The sequence below is a fragment of the Rattus norvegicus genome, chromosome 1, assembly GCF_021556685.1.
Source record: "Rattus norvegicus strain SHRSP/BbbUtx chromosome 1, alternate assembly SHRSP_T2T, whole genome shotgun sequence".
Lineage (NCBI taxonomy): Eukaryota > Metazoa > Chordata > Mammalia > Rodentia > Muridae > Rattus > Rattus norvegicus.
Genome location: NC_141534.1, coordinates 131,806,524 through 131,821,231, shown reverse-complemented (window position 1 = coordinate 131,821,231; position 14,708 = coordinate 131,806,524). Strand labels below are relative to the sequence as shown.

Genomic DNA, 14,708 nt, shown 5'->3' with positions numbered 1-14,708 from the left:
CTTGAAAAAGGTTGGACTGCATTTTTTCTCCTCTGAAGTAACTCTTATTTCTTTCTCTCTGCCTTCCATTTTCTGTCCTTTTCCCCATAACATTAAACTCACATCTTAGCATAGACTTCTCTGGGTGTGGCCTGTCTGCACCTCACTTGACTTCCTGATTGGTGGTTTGTGTTTTTTGATGGATTTGACAAGTTCTTGGCCACCAGCTAACACCTCCTTCCATGTCCCTGCAAGGGATAAGCATATGGAGGTTAGTCATGGCTAGTCCCTTCCCCAGGTTCATTTCCTGCCTTTCAGATTCAATATCTATTTTTGTATCTATATATTCTTCCTGTCTCCTCTGTTCTACTCATAAATCCAGTTACTGGGCTTTTATTTTGGTTTTTAGTTACATATTTCAAAAAAAATTTTCTACTTAGTTTTTCACTATAATCTTTATTTCTTCCTTGAGATTCTCCCTTTTCTGAGTCTTGGAATGGTTTCCATTGGTTTGAAATGGTTTTGTAACTGTTCCCAAAAGCCTTCTTATGGTGGCTGCCTTTTAACATCTTTGTCATGGAGCTGGAGAGATGACTCAAAACGGATTCCCAGAACCCACATCAGGGAAGCTCACAACTGCTTATAACTCAGATTCCTTATACTGCCGCCTCTCTCTCTCTCTCTGTCTCTGTCTCTCTCTGTCTCTCTCTCTGTCTCTCTCTGTCTCTGTATCTGTCTCTCTCTCACACACACACATGCACACATACATGCACACACACACACAAACACACACAACACTAGAAATAAGAATAAATCTTGAAGATCATTGTCAGACAATGCTAAAATGGCGGTCTTCTTAATGTTGCTGTTCAAGGGTTATCCTTTTCTCTCTAGACGAGATTCTCCTGGTTGCTGGAACAATGAATGGTTTTTAGTTTTTGAGTCCTGGACATTTAGGGTAAGATCTGGGGTCAGAAAATCACTAACACTGCTCCAGCTTGGTCAGTCCCAGGTGGGGGTAGGGTTTCTTCTTCAGGACCCCAAGGACGAATGGGTTCATCTTCGCTGCTCACCGGTTTGGTAGCGCTAGCTCTTCTCACGGCACTGGGCAAGGCCATGCCATCTGCAAGTAAGACCTTTCCGCTTTCCTTTCTAAGCTGGGTGTCTGCTTATTTCTCTCCGGCTTATTTCATCAAGAGACTTTCCAGGATGATTACTGATTGGAGCGGTGAGAGGCGGCATCCCTACCGTGCTCCTGTGTAGGGTTTTCAGAAGTGCCTGCATTCCTACATTAAGTTGAGGAAATGCTCTGCCTTCTTTCTTAGAGTTTTCAACAAGAAATAAAAATTGGGGTTTTCAAGATGCTTTTCTAGCCTCTGCCAATACAGTAACTATCAAGACATGTCTTCTTTCTTTTTTAAGAAGGGTATTTTGTTTTTATGTATCTGAGTGTTTTGCCTGCATGAATGTCTGTACATTGTGTGCATGCAGTCTCTATGGAAGCCATAAGATAGCGTTGGGTCCTCTAGAACTGAAGTGACAGATGGTCGTGAGGCTCTGTGTGGATGCTGAGGACCAAACCTGCATTCTCAGTTTGACCAAGAACAGCAAGTGCTCCTGACCACCAAGCCATCTCTTCAGCACCAAGACAGGTTTTTCTTCTTCCACTGGATAATATGGTACATTAAAATGGCCCATTTTGCAATATTAAACCTCTATCTAGTATTATATATCTACCCTTGGAGGAACACTGCTGACCTGGTTAGGGTGCATTGTCCTTTGTGTGCTGTATCTGGATCAATCTCTTCTAGACACGTTCTGTTTCAGAGCCCCGAGAGCCCCTAGGGGGAGTTGGTAATGACTTCTTCCTCTTCGGTCTTCTTTAAGGTCCTGTCTAGAATCTCTTTTGGTGTTTGCAGAATTCATCAGTTAAATCAGCATTGGACTGAAACTTTCTTTGTAGGGAGGTTTTAGTTATCAGTTTAACTTCCGAGAAGTTAAATATCAAGTTTAACTTCTACTTGAATAAAGACTGGTAGTTTGCATTTTTCAAAGACTTGTCTACTATACTTGACACATCCATTGCCATGTTATTCATAAATATCCCGGAAGTGTGTGACTTTGGACTTCAGATGTGTCAAAAGGCCTTGTAGCTTCCTAACTAAATCTTTAGATGTGGTCTATTTATTTGCTGGTTTGATAAAGTCTTTTGTAGTGACAAAAATATGTGCCTTATCCCCGAGCGCCTTCAGAATTTGTCCCAATGACACTTCTCATTCCCACTGCTGGAAACTGTTGTTCCCTCAGTTTGACTAAAAGCTTACCCACTTGGTCGATCCTCTCAGAGAACCGGCTTTGGGTTTAGTTGGCACTCTTTTACTTTTCTGTTTCAGTGAGTTTTGTCTTAAAGATTTCCATGTTAACTCTATTCCTGTGGCAACTTAAAGGGAGAGCAGGCTTCTTGGGGTCATTGTTTCTGACTCTAATCGGTTGGCTCTGCTGCTTCTGGAACTGTGCCAGTCAGAGCATCCTGGTGAGGAGCCCACAGTAGAACAAGGCTGCTTCACCACTTGACTTCTGGAACAGGGTTATGATTCCAAGAGCTCTTTCTAGGGTATATCCCGTGACCTAACCTCTTCCAAAAAGGCTCCATTTCCCAAGGTTTACACCACCTCCCGGGGCAAGCCTTCAGTAACAAATTTGAGGAGGGGTCTAAGAATCAGTCAGTAAGGCTTACACTTCCACATCATAGTTCATCAATGAGGGAAGTCATGGCAGGGACCTGGAGGCAGGAACTGAAACAGGGCGTGGAGGGTGCTGTTTCCTGGCTTGCTCCTCACACAGCCTGCTTTCTGACAGCCTCAGGACCATCATCCCACAGATTGCTCTGTCCACCAGTGAAGCAGGCCTTCCTACACCAATCATCAATCAGGAAAACTGGCTTGCCTACAGGCCAGTCTGGTATGGTCATTTTCTCAGGTAAGGCCCCCTCATCCAAACTGACTCAGGCTTGTGACAAGGTGACATAAAAACTAGACAACACACTCCTTGTCACTTCATTTTCTCTCTTCGGCTTGCACCAGATATAGTTGGCTCCTTCCCCTTTTCTAGTTTCCTAAGTAGAAGTTGGGATGCTGTGATTATCCACGTAGACATCATTTTATGTAATTTGTAGTGCATATGTTTTCAATTGTATTGCATATTTTCTAATTTTATTTTGGATTTCCCCTTTAATCTATGGGTCATTTACAAGTGTGTTGTTTAGTTCCCAAATAGATTTCTGATACCGGCTTTGACAGTAATTTCAGCAGTCAAGAAGCATTGTATTTTATCAAATCCTTAAAATTTCCCAAGGCTTGTACAGGGCAGCATGTCTTGACATACATCGCATGGGCTGCTGTTCCACAATGGCAGTCAAGTCAAACAGTCTGTAGTGTTTGACAGTCACCTCTGCATGGCAACTTTAACTTTAAACGGAAAGATAACAATGTAAGTTCCAGGCAACACATTGAAAACAAACGGCACAAGCTCCCATAAAATACCTCACACATGGAACTTGAGTCTATAAAATAAGTGAGGGAGAACAATAGACCTTGTGCCAGGAAATGACCAATGTCTTAACCAGAGAATCAGCAAAGGTTTCGCTCCACCGGTGTGCAGAGATACTCGCACACCTCCCATGTCATAGCCGCGGGAAGGGACTAAGGTCTGAGTGTGCAGACTCTCCCTGTCCTTACTTACCTGCTCCACCATGCAGAAGATGTGGGCGTCATCCTGCTGGAAGCGCCTCACTCGGGTTAAGCCGGTTAAAGTCCCCGACAGTTCGTTTCTGTGAAGAACGCCAAAGTCGGCAAATCTAACAGGCATTTCCCTCCAGGATCGTGGGCGGTGTGCAAACATTAAACTAGAAAAGACACGGGAACAAACGGACTTTACAGGATGAACAGAAAGCTGATCATCTAAACACTATGAATCTGTTTCAAGATGTGGGTCTTAGGCCCAGGATACATACATACATACATACATACATACATACATACATACATCTTTTTGCCGTTAGGGATCAAACCTTTTGTACCCCACAGTGAGGATGTGCCACATATAACTGGCAACCCTAGCCTCCTTCTGTTTCTGAGATGGTGACCCGGACAGCATAATACATGGTTCTGTTGTTATAAATGATCTCCACCTATATGTCCTTGTGCTCCTCTGAGCTCCACAAGGAAACAGGCTTTGTCCTAACGACTTCTAGCACCAGGCATGAAAAATGCTCTACTAAGGATCTCGGCAGAATGAGAGATTAGTTTTCCACAGAAAACACTCTGGCTCTCTTGTCTCACCGCCGTCGAGCACTGTGTGGCCAGCTGCTTATTCTGAGGCAGGAAGATACACAACTGCTTTCTCTGCTCTCACACAGCCTTCCTTAGGGTTGAAACCACATGCTACAGCTTGAAGGGTCCTTACTGGGAAAGGATCCTGAGAGATTAATACTGCTTCTGAGGATGTGGTCACAAGCTGGGCCCCATTTTGTTTGGAGAGGATGGAGATTATCCACAGCCTGCTTTGACAACATTAGAGTTACAAACAATTCTAATTTTTTCATCTTTCCTTAAAAAGGAAGAAGGCTTCCTTGAATGTCCAGAGATTTGTTTTAATAGCTGACTTCTAATGCCAATTTACTAGAAATTGTATATATTACTAAGAGAAAAACACTGTAAGTTTGGGAGTGTGTGTGTGTGTGTGTGTGTGTGTGTGTGTGTGTGTGTGTGTATGTGTGTGTGTGTGTGTGATTGAGTCTGTTCACTTCTATGTGTAAAACACATTTACCTTAGAAGGTTAAATTTGCACACCAACTTTATAATAATTACAACCTCTCTTAGACTTCAGAACAGCATTAATGTTGTAGGACATATCCTTATTTTAGGTGCCACTAAGAAAGAAAATGTTGTGTATGGTGTGTGTGTGTGTGTGTGTGTGTGTGTGTGTGTGTGTGTGTGTGTGTGTGTACACATGTGTGGGTGAATATGCCCAAGAGTTACATGTGGAGCCAGAGGTTGATAATGTCGGGTGTCTTCTTTTATCAGCCCAGCTTATTTGATGTTTATTAGTTTTTAAGAACAGAGATCTCAAGGAGACTGTAGCTCAATGATTGACCAGACTGCACTGCCCACAACTACCCCCTCCTTGTCCCAGAGCACTGAGATCATTACAGGTATGTGTCACTATGCATTAATTTTTATGTTGATACTAGGAACACAAGCCCAGGTCCTCGTGCTTGCACAGCAAGCACTTTATCCACTGGGCCATCTCCCCAGTCCCAGACAATAACTTTTGATTTATGTTGTGCTCTAATACTAATGTACCACCAATTCTCAGTTATATCACAATTAAGAGGCATTGAAATGTGTAGGAAAAGATACTCCCAGAATCATCCATCAGTTGGGGAGTCTTATTATAATCATCCAAACAGTGCCATAAGAATTAAATATCTTATGAATACGTATATTTGAAGTATAATTAGGAAGACAAATATAATGATCTGTAAAGTCGACGCACACTATTACCCTTTTGAGAAGCATGGCTAACATTCCATGCTTGCCCAAGACCAGGCACATTTGAAAAAGGAGCTCTATTCTCTAGAACTAAGTAACACGCTCACATTCTCTAGACTTAAAAGACACAGTAAGATGATTAGCAGCTTCCACTCTGCTCATTACAGAAAACCACTTGTCAAAAGCTAAGCAGCAACATGACCAGCGGATTCCGATGAGGCGCTGTGTGCATGGGCAGGGTCCCTTCATGTTCAATACTCACCAGTGCCCTGGACAGTTCATGGGTTTGAGGGCGAAAGTGTCCTTTTCGATGTCAAAGGTGAACATGTTGTTACTGTAATGCTGCCAATGGCCTGAAGTTTCCCAGAGCTTACTGTTGTACATGTTAGGAGAGAGCACTTCTGTGAAGTTACGTTTGTGATATTCCTCCTTGAAGAAAAACAGGGTTGGTGTTTGTTAGGGTGAGAGCATAATTCCAGGCAGACTGATACTATATTAAAATTTAAGGTCATGTCTTCTATTAATTCATGTTTCCTCAGGTTCGGGTGACAGGTTTACGAGTGGCAATCCTGTGGATTATGAACAAAAAGGGTGCATATTCGTAGTAAAAATATATTAGTATATTTATTTCACAGCACACCAGAGGACTGCCCTTTGGATACAAAGTATCCCCTATAAGGCTTATGTGCTGCACGTTTGGTCCACAGCTGGTGTGTGGGAGCACTGAGGGATGATGGGGCTGTGAGCGCTCGGACGTCAGCAGCGGATTAATTCACTCCTGCATTCCATTTGATGGTACTGGAAGGAGGTGAAGGAAATGTTCAGAGGTGGGACCTATCTGGAAGTGGATCCCTGGGATGTCTCCTTGGGTCTGGGTCTTCTGAATCTGGCCCCCTGCATCTCTCTTTCTTCTGTTCCTGACTGTTTGGAGGTGAGTGGCTTTGATGCCCTCCTTCCATGATGCCCTGCCTCAGCCCAGCCCTCAAACAGCAGAGCAAGCCAACAGTGGATGACACCTCTGACGCTGTGAGCCTTCGTGAATCCTTCCTCTTTTAAACTGTTTCAGTTTCTTACAGAAGAAAATATCAAACTGATCCGAGTAGTATAGGAACAAATGTTTCAATGTTTTCTAACTTAGGGACTGAAATTCGATACATAGTATCGCATTTCACCATAACTAAAAATTTGAAAAATATTCTATGTTCTTAACAAAGGATAGCACTTTTTCTCCTATGATTTAGAAGACCTAAAAGTTTTATAATTTGTAAGTCCAAATGCCATGCTTCGTGTTATACTACTGACCCATTTAATTTTAAGTGGAAACAATACTGAGAACTTTAATTTGTGGCACATTAATTGGTATCTACTAAGTCAGAGGAGTTTCTCTCACTTACTAGCAGCTTCCTTCATTAAATCCATGGGGATAGGAGAGGAGATCTCCCCAAGTATTTTTAAAGTTTTTACTTCAATTTTCAAATTTCAACGTATCAATCTGGTTATTACTTAGATACTCTTAAATTACTTGTAAATAATTTAATGAATACATGGCACAAGTCTAGACCACCATACTTCAAACAAGCTAAGCATATTTCTCCCAAATTACCAAACCATACCAAACCAATTAAAAACCCCACTTTAATGGTAGAAAGAGCGGTCCCTGCTGCTTTTCAGGAGAGCACCTTTCCCAGTGTGATGGCCAATATCCTGTACCTTAGCTACCCAGCAGAGCACGTACTCCTCCTTCATGCGTCTAAATCAGAAATTCTTGACGAAGTTAGACAGCATATGAATGGTGGTGATTATTTGATGGTTATGACAGATGGTTCTATACATTCAGATCAAGAATGATCTTGGAATTGAAGGGTCTGTGTGTACATGCACATGTGAGTGTGTACTATGTTTATTAGAGAGCTTTTCTAAAACTGAACTAAGGAGCTGTTAAAACACGTGTCCATTCATCGTGTTAGGTATTAAATGTTTTTAAGGCATTTAGAAATCATGTCCAACTGTTCCTGAATAAACTTTCATGTTCTCTCCTCAAATTCACAAGCTGAAACCTTAATTCTAAAAGATGGCATTAGGAAGTGAGGTCTGAGGCAGTTGATTGGACCATCAAGGTATTAAAAAAAATCAGCGTCCCTATCTAAGGGACCCCTGGCATCCTTCTGTCTTGTGACCTGAAGAAGGTAGCAGTCCGTAGACCAGAAGCAGACCCTCAACAGGCCTGAGTGTGTTGGGACGCTGAGTCTTCTAATCCTTGGTCTGTGAGACTCTAAATCTCTAGGATATTATTATTACCAAGCAAGACAAACTAAGATTTTTCCTAAGAGGCGAAGCATTAGTAGATACCACATTTATTTAGGGATGAAGCTTTTATTGTCGTTTAGACAGGGTTTCACTAAGAAGCCCAGAATAGTCCTCAAATTCCTAATCTTCCTTGCCTTGGCCTCCCAGATTTGCCCCATTATGCCTGAAAGTCAACAGATACTACATTTTTAATACAACACATATACATATGTAACACACACACATTGTAACACACTAATATCTAATCACATATAAGTAGAACAAATTAGAAATGATACCAACTAATACATCCCAATGAAAGCAATATGACCGTTGACTGCATCTTTTCCTATAGGTTTGAACTTTCAAAAGGAAAAGTTGAGGGAAAAGATGTCAGAGAATATGCTATCAATTTCTCAAAAGCAAAGAAAGGCAATCACTGGGGAGGAGCAAGCAGTGCTCATGACTCAGATGTCTTAGGCTTTCTATGGCTGTGATGGAACACCATTATCAAAAGCAAGTTGGGGAGGAGAGGGTTTACTTGGCTCACACTTCCACACCACAATCCATCACTGAGGAAGTCAGGACAGGAACTCAAACACAGCAGGAACCTGGAGGCAGGAGCTGAGGTAGAAGCAGCGGAGGGGTGCTGCTTCCTGGCTTGCTCCTCATGCCTTGTTCACCCTGCTTTCTTATAAACCCAGGACCACCAAGCCCAGGGATGGCCCCATCAACAATGGACTGGGTCCTCCCCTATCAATAATTAATTAAGAAAATTAATTACTACAGTCTTTCCTACAGCCCTATCTTTTGGAGGCATTTTCTTAATTGAGAGGTTCCCGCCTCTCAGATGACTTAGCCTGTGCCAAGATAACAGAAAACTATCCAGCATACCAGCACTACCTATGATCCAGCAGAGTGCACCGCCATCTTGTCTCCTGAGGAATCTGAGGAATATTGATAGCTGACTGAGTGTTGTGGCCCACATTTGCCCCCTGGAGTATCTGTCATATCTCTCTACCTGTGCCTAGTGACCTGTCTCTGGAAAACATCTCAGTGATCCCTAGGTATCAGTACCATTGAAAAGGTCTTCACATATCCTCTTATTACCAAAGCTAAAGAAATTCTATGCCAATAACTCCTTCACAAAGTCCCAGTAAAATAGCCATAAAAGCTGTGTGTGTGTGTGTGTGTGTGTGTGTGTGTGTGTGTGTTGCAAATGCCCACTTGTGTGTGCATCCCCACACCAGTAGTGGCTGAAACCACAATTTAGATGTGGAATAAACCTGCACTTAGACGACCACAGGATGACACAAGGGTTGATGAGTCTGAAGATGCAAACACTGCCAATTGAGCAAAGGAAGAAGAGGATGCTGAAGGCAGGAGGGATGCTGGCGTGGGTCATGCTCATGGACACCTCCTCCCGACCCAGATCCATCCGCTGTGGTGGCTAATTCTTTGTCAGCCTGACTCCGCTAGGGGGGGCACAGATGAAATGCTACTTTGGGGTGCATCAGAGAAAGTGTCTGTGGATGAGATAGATGAATTGGTAGACTGATTACGCAGACCAGGATGTGAATGGCCATCATACAACCCACTGGGTATGTGAAAAGGACAAAACGGTGAAGGAAAGAGATGTGCGTCTGTTGGTCCTGACTGTCTGTGAAACTGGTATAGGCCAGCCATCTGCCCTTGGACTTGGGTTTACAACTTTACCCCTCTCAGCAACAACTCCACACAGTGAGCTTCCTCCTCTGCGTATCCCATTGTTTGGTTTCTCTGGTGAACCCTGACTAATACTTCTCTCCTGACTTCTGGCTGAGTCTGAACACTGAGAAACTGAAGATTCTGAGGACAGCAGAGGGAAGGAAGCTGGAGCACTTGGCCTCCTTCCCTGCTCCTTCTCTGCCTTGAGTTTCTGCTGGTCCTGATGTTGTTCTCTACTTAAGTTCTATCCCATGGCTTTCAGCTCTCTGGGTCTCACAACCTCCTCCAACCTAACAGTGAGGACAAAGCTACCCCCTCGGTCATCCTTTTGTGCTCCGCCATCCCTCTTCAATCCCTGCTGACTAGACAGTCCCCTGTATCGGTATTCCTTTCACTAGACTCTTTAGCTGAACCATTGAGTGCATTCCTCAGGACCCTCTCTGCATGGAAACAAAGTATCCTGAGACTTTACACACCTAAAAAGAAATCTGGCTGACTCTGTAAGGAAAGAGGAGGCCAGCAGTCTCTAGGTGAGTTAGTCTGATTACAAGAGCTTCTCCTCCTCTCCTATAAGGTCCCTAGTCATGCTTTGATGAGTCAGGCGTATCTGGAAACTCAAAACACATGACTAACAAGATTCACAAAGGGTTCCTCCTCCGTAACTGGAAGGAATGGGAAAATAATAATCACTAAGAATGGAAAATGGTGGGGTTGGGGATTTAGCTCAGTGGTAAAGCGCTTGCCTAGCAAGCACAAGGCCCTGGGTTCGGTCCCCAGCTCCAAAAAAAAAAAAAAAAAAAAAAGAATGGAAAATGGTGTTTTCTTTTAAACTTTAACCTAATTTGCCATGAGAACCTGAAATGACTCTTTCTAGATACTTGCCAAAGTAAACAAGAAATGCTCATTCAGAAACTTGTACATAAATATTTATAGCAAATTATTTAGTTGCCCAAAACCTGAAAACAAATGTCCAATTGACCTTCAACTGGGAAGAAGATAAATAGGGTGTGGTGTGTCTGAACAGTGGAATGCCACTGGGCAGTGAAGGAGCAGACCTGAAAAACCTAGGCAGATACATTAAGCAAAATATGTCACTTTCAAAAGGTCATACAGAGGCCTTTATTCACTGAGAGTTTACGGACAGAGAATGAATCCACTGAGTTTGACTAAAATGGAGGGCGGGTGGGCAAGTGCAACTCAGATGGGTAGCAAGAAGAGATCACTGGAGATGATGAAACTGTTCTATATCCTGATGCTGTGGGGGTAAGACAGTTCTGCACAGTATCAAAACCGCACACTTCACTGCGTGAAACTGTAAAACAAAAAGGTAAGGAGGGTAAGGGAAGAGGCAGTGGATGGATGCAAGGGAGAATTGTACAGAAGGGACATTGCATCACTGCCTATGCATGATCCATTGTCTTCACCGCTGGCAGTCAACATAAACAAACCCGAGTCATCTTACTTCCCAGTGCTGGAGTTTCCCCTGTGTCTGGAAGCATCTGCCCACCAACCCACCTGGCTGCCTACATGATCTTCTTCCACAGAAGTGCAGCTCTGGCTCGGACGGAACAGGCCCTGCCCACACGGCTTCCGCAGAGGCTCTCTGTAAGTCCCACCACATGTCCCTAGCTCCCTGCCCTCACCTGGGCAGACAAGAACCAAAGGCTGTTGCTACTGGACTGGCAGTTGGTCCGAGAGGCATCTTTCATCTCCCAAATAGTGACTCACAAAAATAGAGGCCCACAAAGGAGAGCGCAGAAAAATGAAGGCAGAAGCAGGCATGCGCAGGAGAGTGAACTGCATGGTACTCCTCTGACTAAAGGTACAGGGTAAGTAAAGAAACAGACAGGAAGAAGACAAAAGAGATACTATGTAAATGACAGCATATGGGAGCTGCTTTGCTTAATAATAATAATAATGCACACTTTCAGAAAGTCTATAAAAGGTCAAATATCCTTTGATTTCACGTCTGAGCAATGTCTGAAAGTAGAGTGGCGGTGCTAGCCACTGGGGAGGGAAGAGGAAGGTCAATTTTTAGTGAGTATGTAATTTCAATTTGGGATCATGACAAAACCCTGAGGAGTGTGAGTTTTATAAGAGGAAAGGAAGTCTGTTGTTGGCTGGTGATGGTCGTACACCAATATAAGCTCAGTGAGAAGCCATAAGCTTAGAGCATCTTAATTGTCAATATCAATGCTGTGTATATTTTACCACAAAACAGCCTTACATACAAGGAAGTTCACCAGTTCTAAGTATATAATTCAATAACGCTTGGATGTTACTTTCTCACCCAGGACCTTATTCCTTTTAGACAAAGTGTGGTCTATTGGACAAACGTGATGTCCAGGCTCTTACAAGCTGGTACTTTCTGTCGCTAATTAGAAGGCTGAGAACACCCCATTGCAGGTTACTGGGTAGAAATACCTTTCCATTTCTCTTTGATACACAGCTAGGGGAAGAATTGACTGGCTATATTATGTTACACAATCCAAAGAGATGATTGGTTTCACTGTGTTAACTACTTGCTTAGTTTTTAGGGACATTGCCAAACTGGGCTAGCAAGATGGCTCAGTGAGTAAAAGCTCTTGTCAGGCAAGTCTGCTGACCTCGGTTTGACTGCTAATGACCATTCAAAAAAAAGCTAGAGGCAGTGGTGAACTTCTGTAATCCCAGCATACCTACAATAAGGTGCAGGCTGGAGAACTGGCCCAGGGCTTGGGGACCAGATAACCTGGAGTCCAGAGTACAGCTGGAAAAGAGTGTGGGGGTTTTAATAGGTATGGCTCCCACAGTCTCGTGCGTTTGAATGCTTGGCCCACAGGTTGTGGCACTATTAGGTGGACTGGCCTTGTTGGAGTAGACGTGGCCTTGGGAGGAAGTGTGTTACTGCAGGGGCAGGCTTTGAGGTCTCCTATGATCAAACCATGCCCAGTGTGGCACACGGTCTCCTTCTGCTGCCTGCGAATCAAGACATAGAACTCTCAGCTCCTTCTCTAGCACCACGTCTGCCTGTGTGCTGCCATGTTTCCCACCATGATGATAATGGACTAAACCTCTGAACCTGTAAGCCAGCCCCAATTATATATTTTCTGTTTTAAGAGTTGCCGTGGTCACGGTGTCTCTCCGCAGCAATAAAACCCCAGGACAGTAGCCAGCAGAAGTTCTGTCATCCTGTCAGATGCCTTCATTTGCTGGGCTGTTTTCTTCACTATGCAGAAGCTTTTCAGTTTCCTGAGGCCCCACCTGCCAGTCGTTGGGAATTCCTTGCCTATGCCTACCTACATGCATCCTGTAGCATATGCCCTAGTTTCCTGTCTCTCAGTTTCAGTTGCAGGCTTTATGCTGGGGTCATTTGGAGTTGAGTTCTATGAGGCCGAGTCAGGCGTCTAGCTTCATTCTTCTACATGTACACATCTAGTCTTACCGTCAACATCTCTGTTGCTGATGTTATCTTTTCTCCACTGTGCATCAGTGGCATCGCTGCATGGACTTAAATCTAGGGTTTTGTTCTATTGCATTGATTTACGTATCTATTTTTTGTGCCAGTACCACGGCAAGCTTTTTGTTTTGTTTGGCTGAAACAAGATCTCATTATGTAGACCAGACTGGCCTCAAATCCACAGGGATCCATGCCTCTGCCTCCAAAGCGGCATGCCCCTTCATGCCTAGCCTTCATGTTTTTATTAGTATTATTACTGCGGCATGGTAGCATAAATTGAAATCAGGTATGGTAATGCCTTAGACCACTATTCTTTCGGCTCAAGATTATTCTGGCTATCTGGTGTCTTTTGTGCTTTCATGTGAACTTTAAAATTATTTCTTCTAGGAGCTGAAGAGGTTTGCAACCCCATGAGAAGAACCAAAATATCAACCAACCAGACCCCCCCGCCCCAGAACTCCCAGGGATTAAACCACCATCCAAGAGTATATATGGCTCCAGCTGCACATGTAGTAAAGGATGGCCTTGTTGGGCATCAATGGGAGGAAGGCCCTTGGTCCTGTCAAGGCTCAACCCCACCCCCCAGTGTAGGGGAATGCCAGGGCAGGGAGGTGAGAGTGAGTGGGTGGGTGAGTGGGGGAACAGCCACATAGAAGCAGAGGGGGCATAGATGGGACAGGGGGTTTCTGGAGGGAAAACCGGGAAAGGGGATAACATTTGAAATGTAAATTAAAATAATCCAATAAACAAAGAAGAAATTGTTTTTTCTATTTCTATGAAGAATGAGGATTTTAATTAGGATTAAACTAAATGCATAGACTTCTTTTGGTAGGATAGTCATTTTTACAATAGCAAATCTGACAACACATGAATATGGAAGATCTTTCATTACAAAACCAAGGGTCTTGTCTCAAAATAAAATTAAGTAATGCATTCAATTTCTATGACTCACCTCAGGCCCCAAAAGAGGAAAGTATGAAAAAAACCCAAGTTTTACCTTGTATGGTGATCTGCATCTTTAATATTCAGAAAAGGGAAAGTGAGGCAGGAGGACTGTAAGTCTGAGGCTATGCTGGGTGTAACAAGACTGTGACTCATGATCAGGCTAAAATAAATAAAGTACCCTTGACCTAGAAATTCTACTTTTAGAAAATATCAAAGGACAAAATTTACAATTATTTAGTTATCTTAAATGGTTTTACTTTCTACTCCAGAACTGAGCCACGCTTCATTCCCTAAAGAAGGGCACATACGCTCACAACTCAAGCCAAGGACAGAGGAAGACTGATGAGAGAAGCGAAAGCCAAAGAGAAGGTCATATCAAAGCTATTTTCCTCACCAGGAGGGAACAGGAGACAGGAACAACTGACCAGGTAAACTTGGCTATTTACTTCACTCAAGAGTAAACACAGAGGGAATTGCCACTCTTAGCCCAACAGAAAATGGCCTCTTTAAGGAATTTGGCTCCTCTCTCTCTGACCCCAGTCTCTCTGAAGGTGGGGTAAATAGCAAGCCATCCATTTAGTGGTGAACTTCGGCATGGCTGACTCTATTTGACTTAGAGGCATAGCCCAAACTACTGTCTTGTGATTTATATTTACCAGAAGTGAGCAGTTATGTACACTAAAGAACGCTCATGGTAGACAGTGTATAGCATCTCTAAACTAGATGTGATCTAAATACCTACAGGAAAATGGACTATCATGTATTGGACTTAGAAAATGGAGCATCTGAAGTAATGCATC

At 43.4% G+C, this 14,708-nt stretch overlaps 1 protein-coding gene across 3 annotated transcripts in view; it reads right to left on the bottom strand.

Annotated features, from left to right (window-relative positions):
* Nucleotides 1-14,708, bottom strand: part of Tars3 (threonyl-tRNA synthetase 3) — a 51,858-nt gene that overhangs the window by 12,458 nt on the left and 24,692 nt on the right. For 2 of the 3 annotated variants that reach the window (XR_015623962.1, NM_001401535.1), the window contains 2 exon segments: nt 5,794-5,960; nt 3,721-3,883 (listed from right to left, as the gene is read on the bottom strand). Coding sequence is in view for 2 of the 3 variants with exons in the window: in NM_001401535.1 (NP_001388464.1) it covers nt 3,721-3,883; nt 5,794-5,960 (330 nt within the window). In the remaining variant the exon portion in view is untranslated. 3 annotated transcript variants of the gene reach the window in all.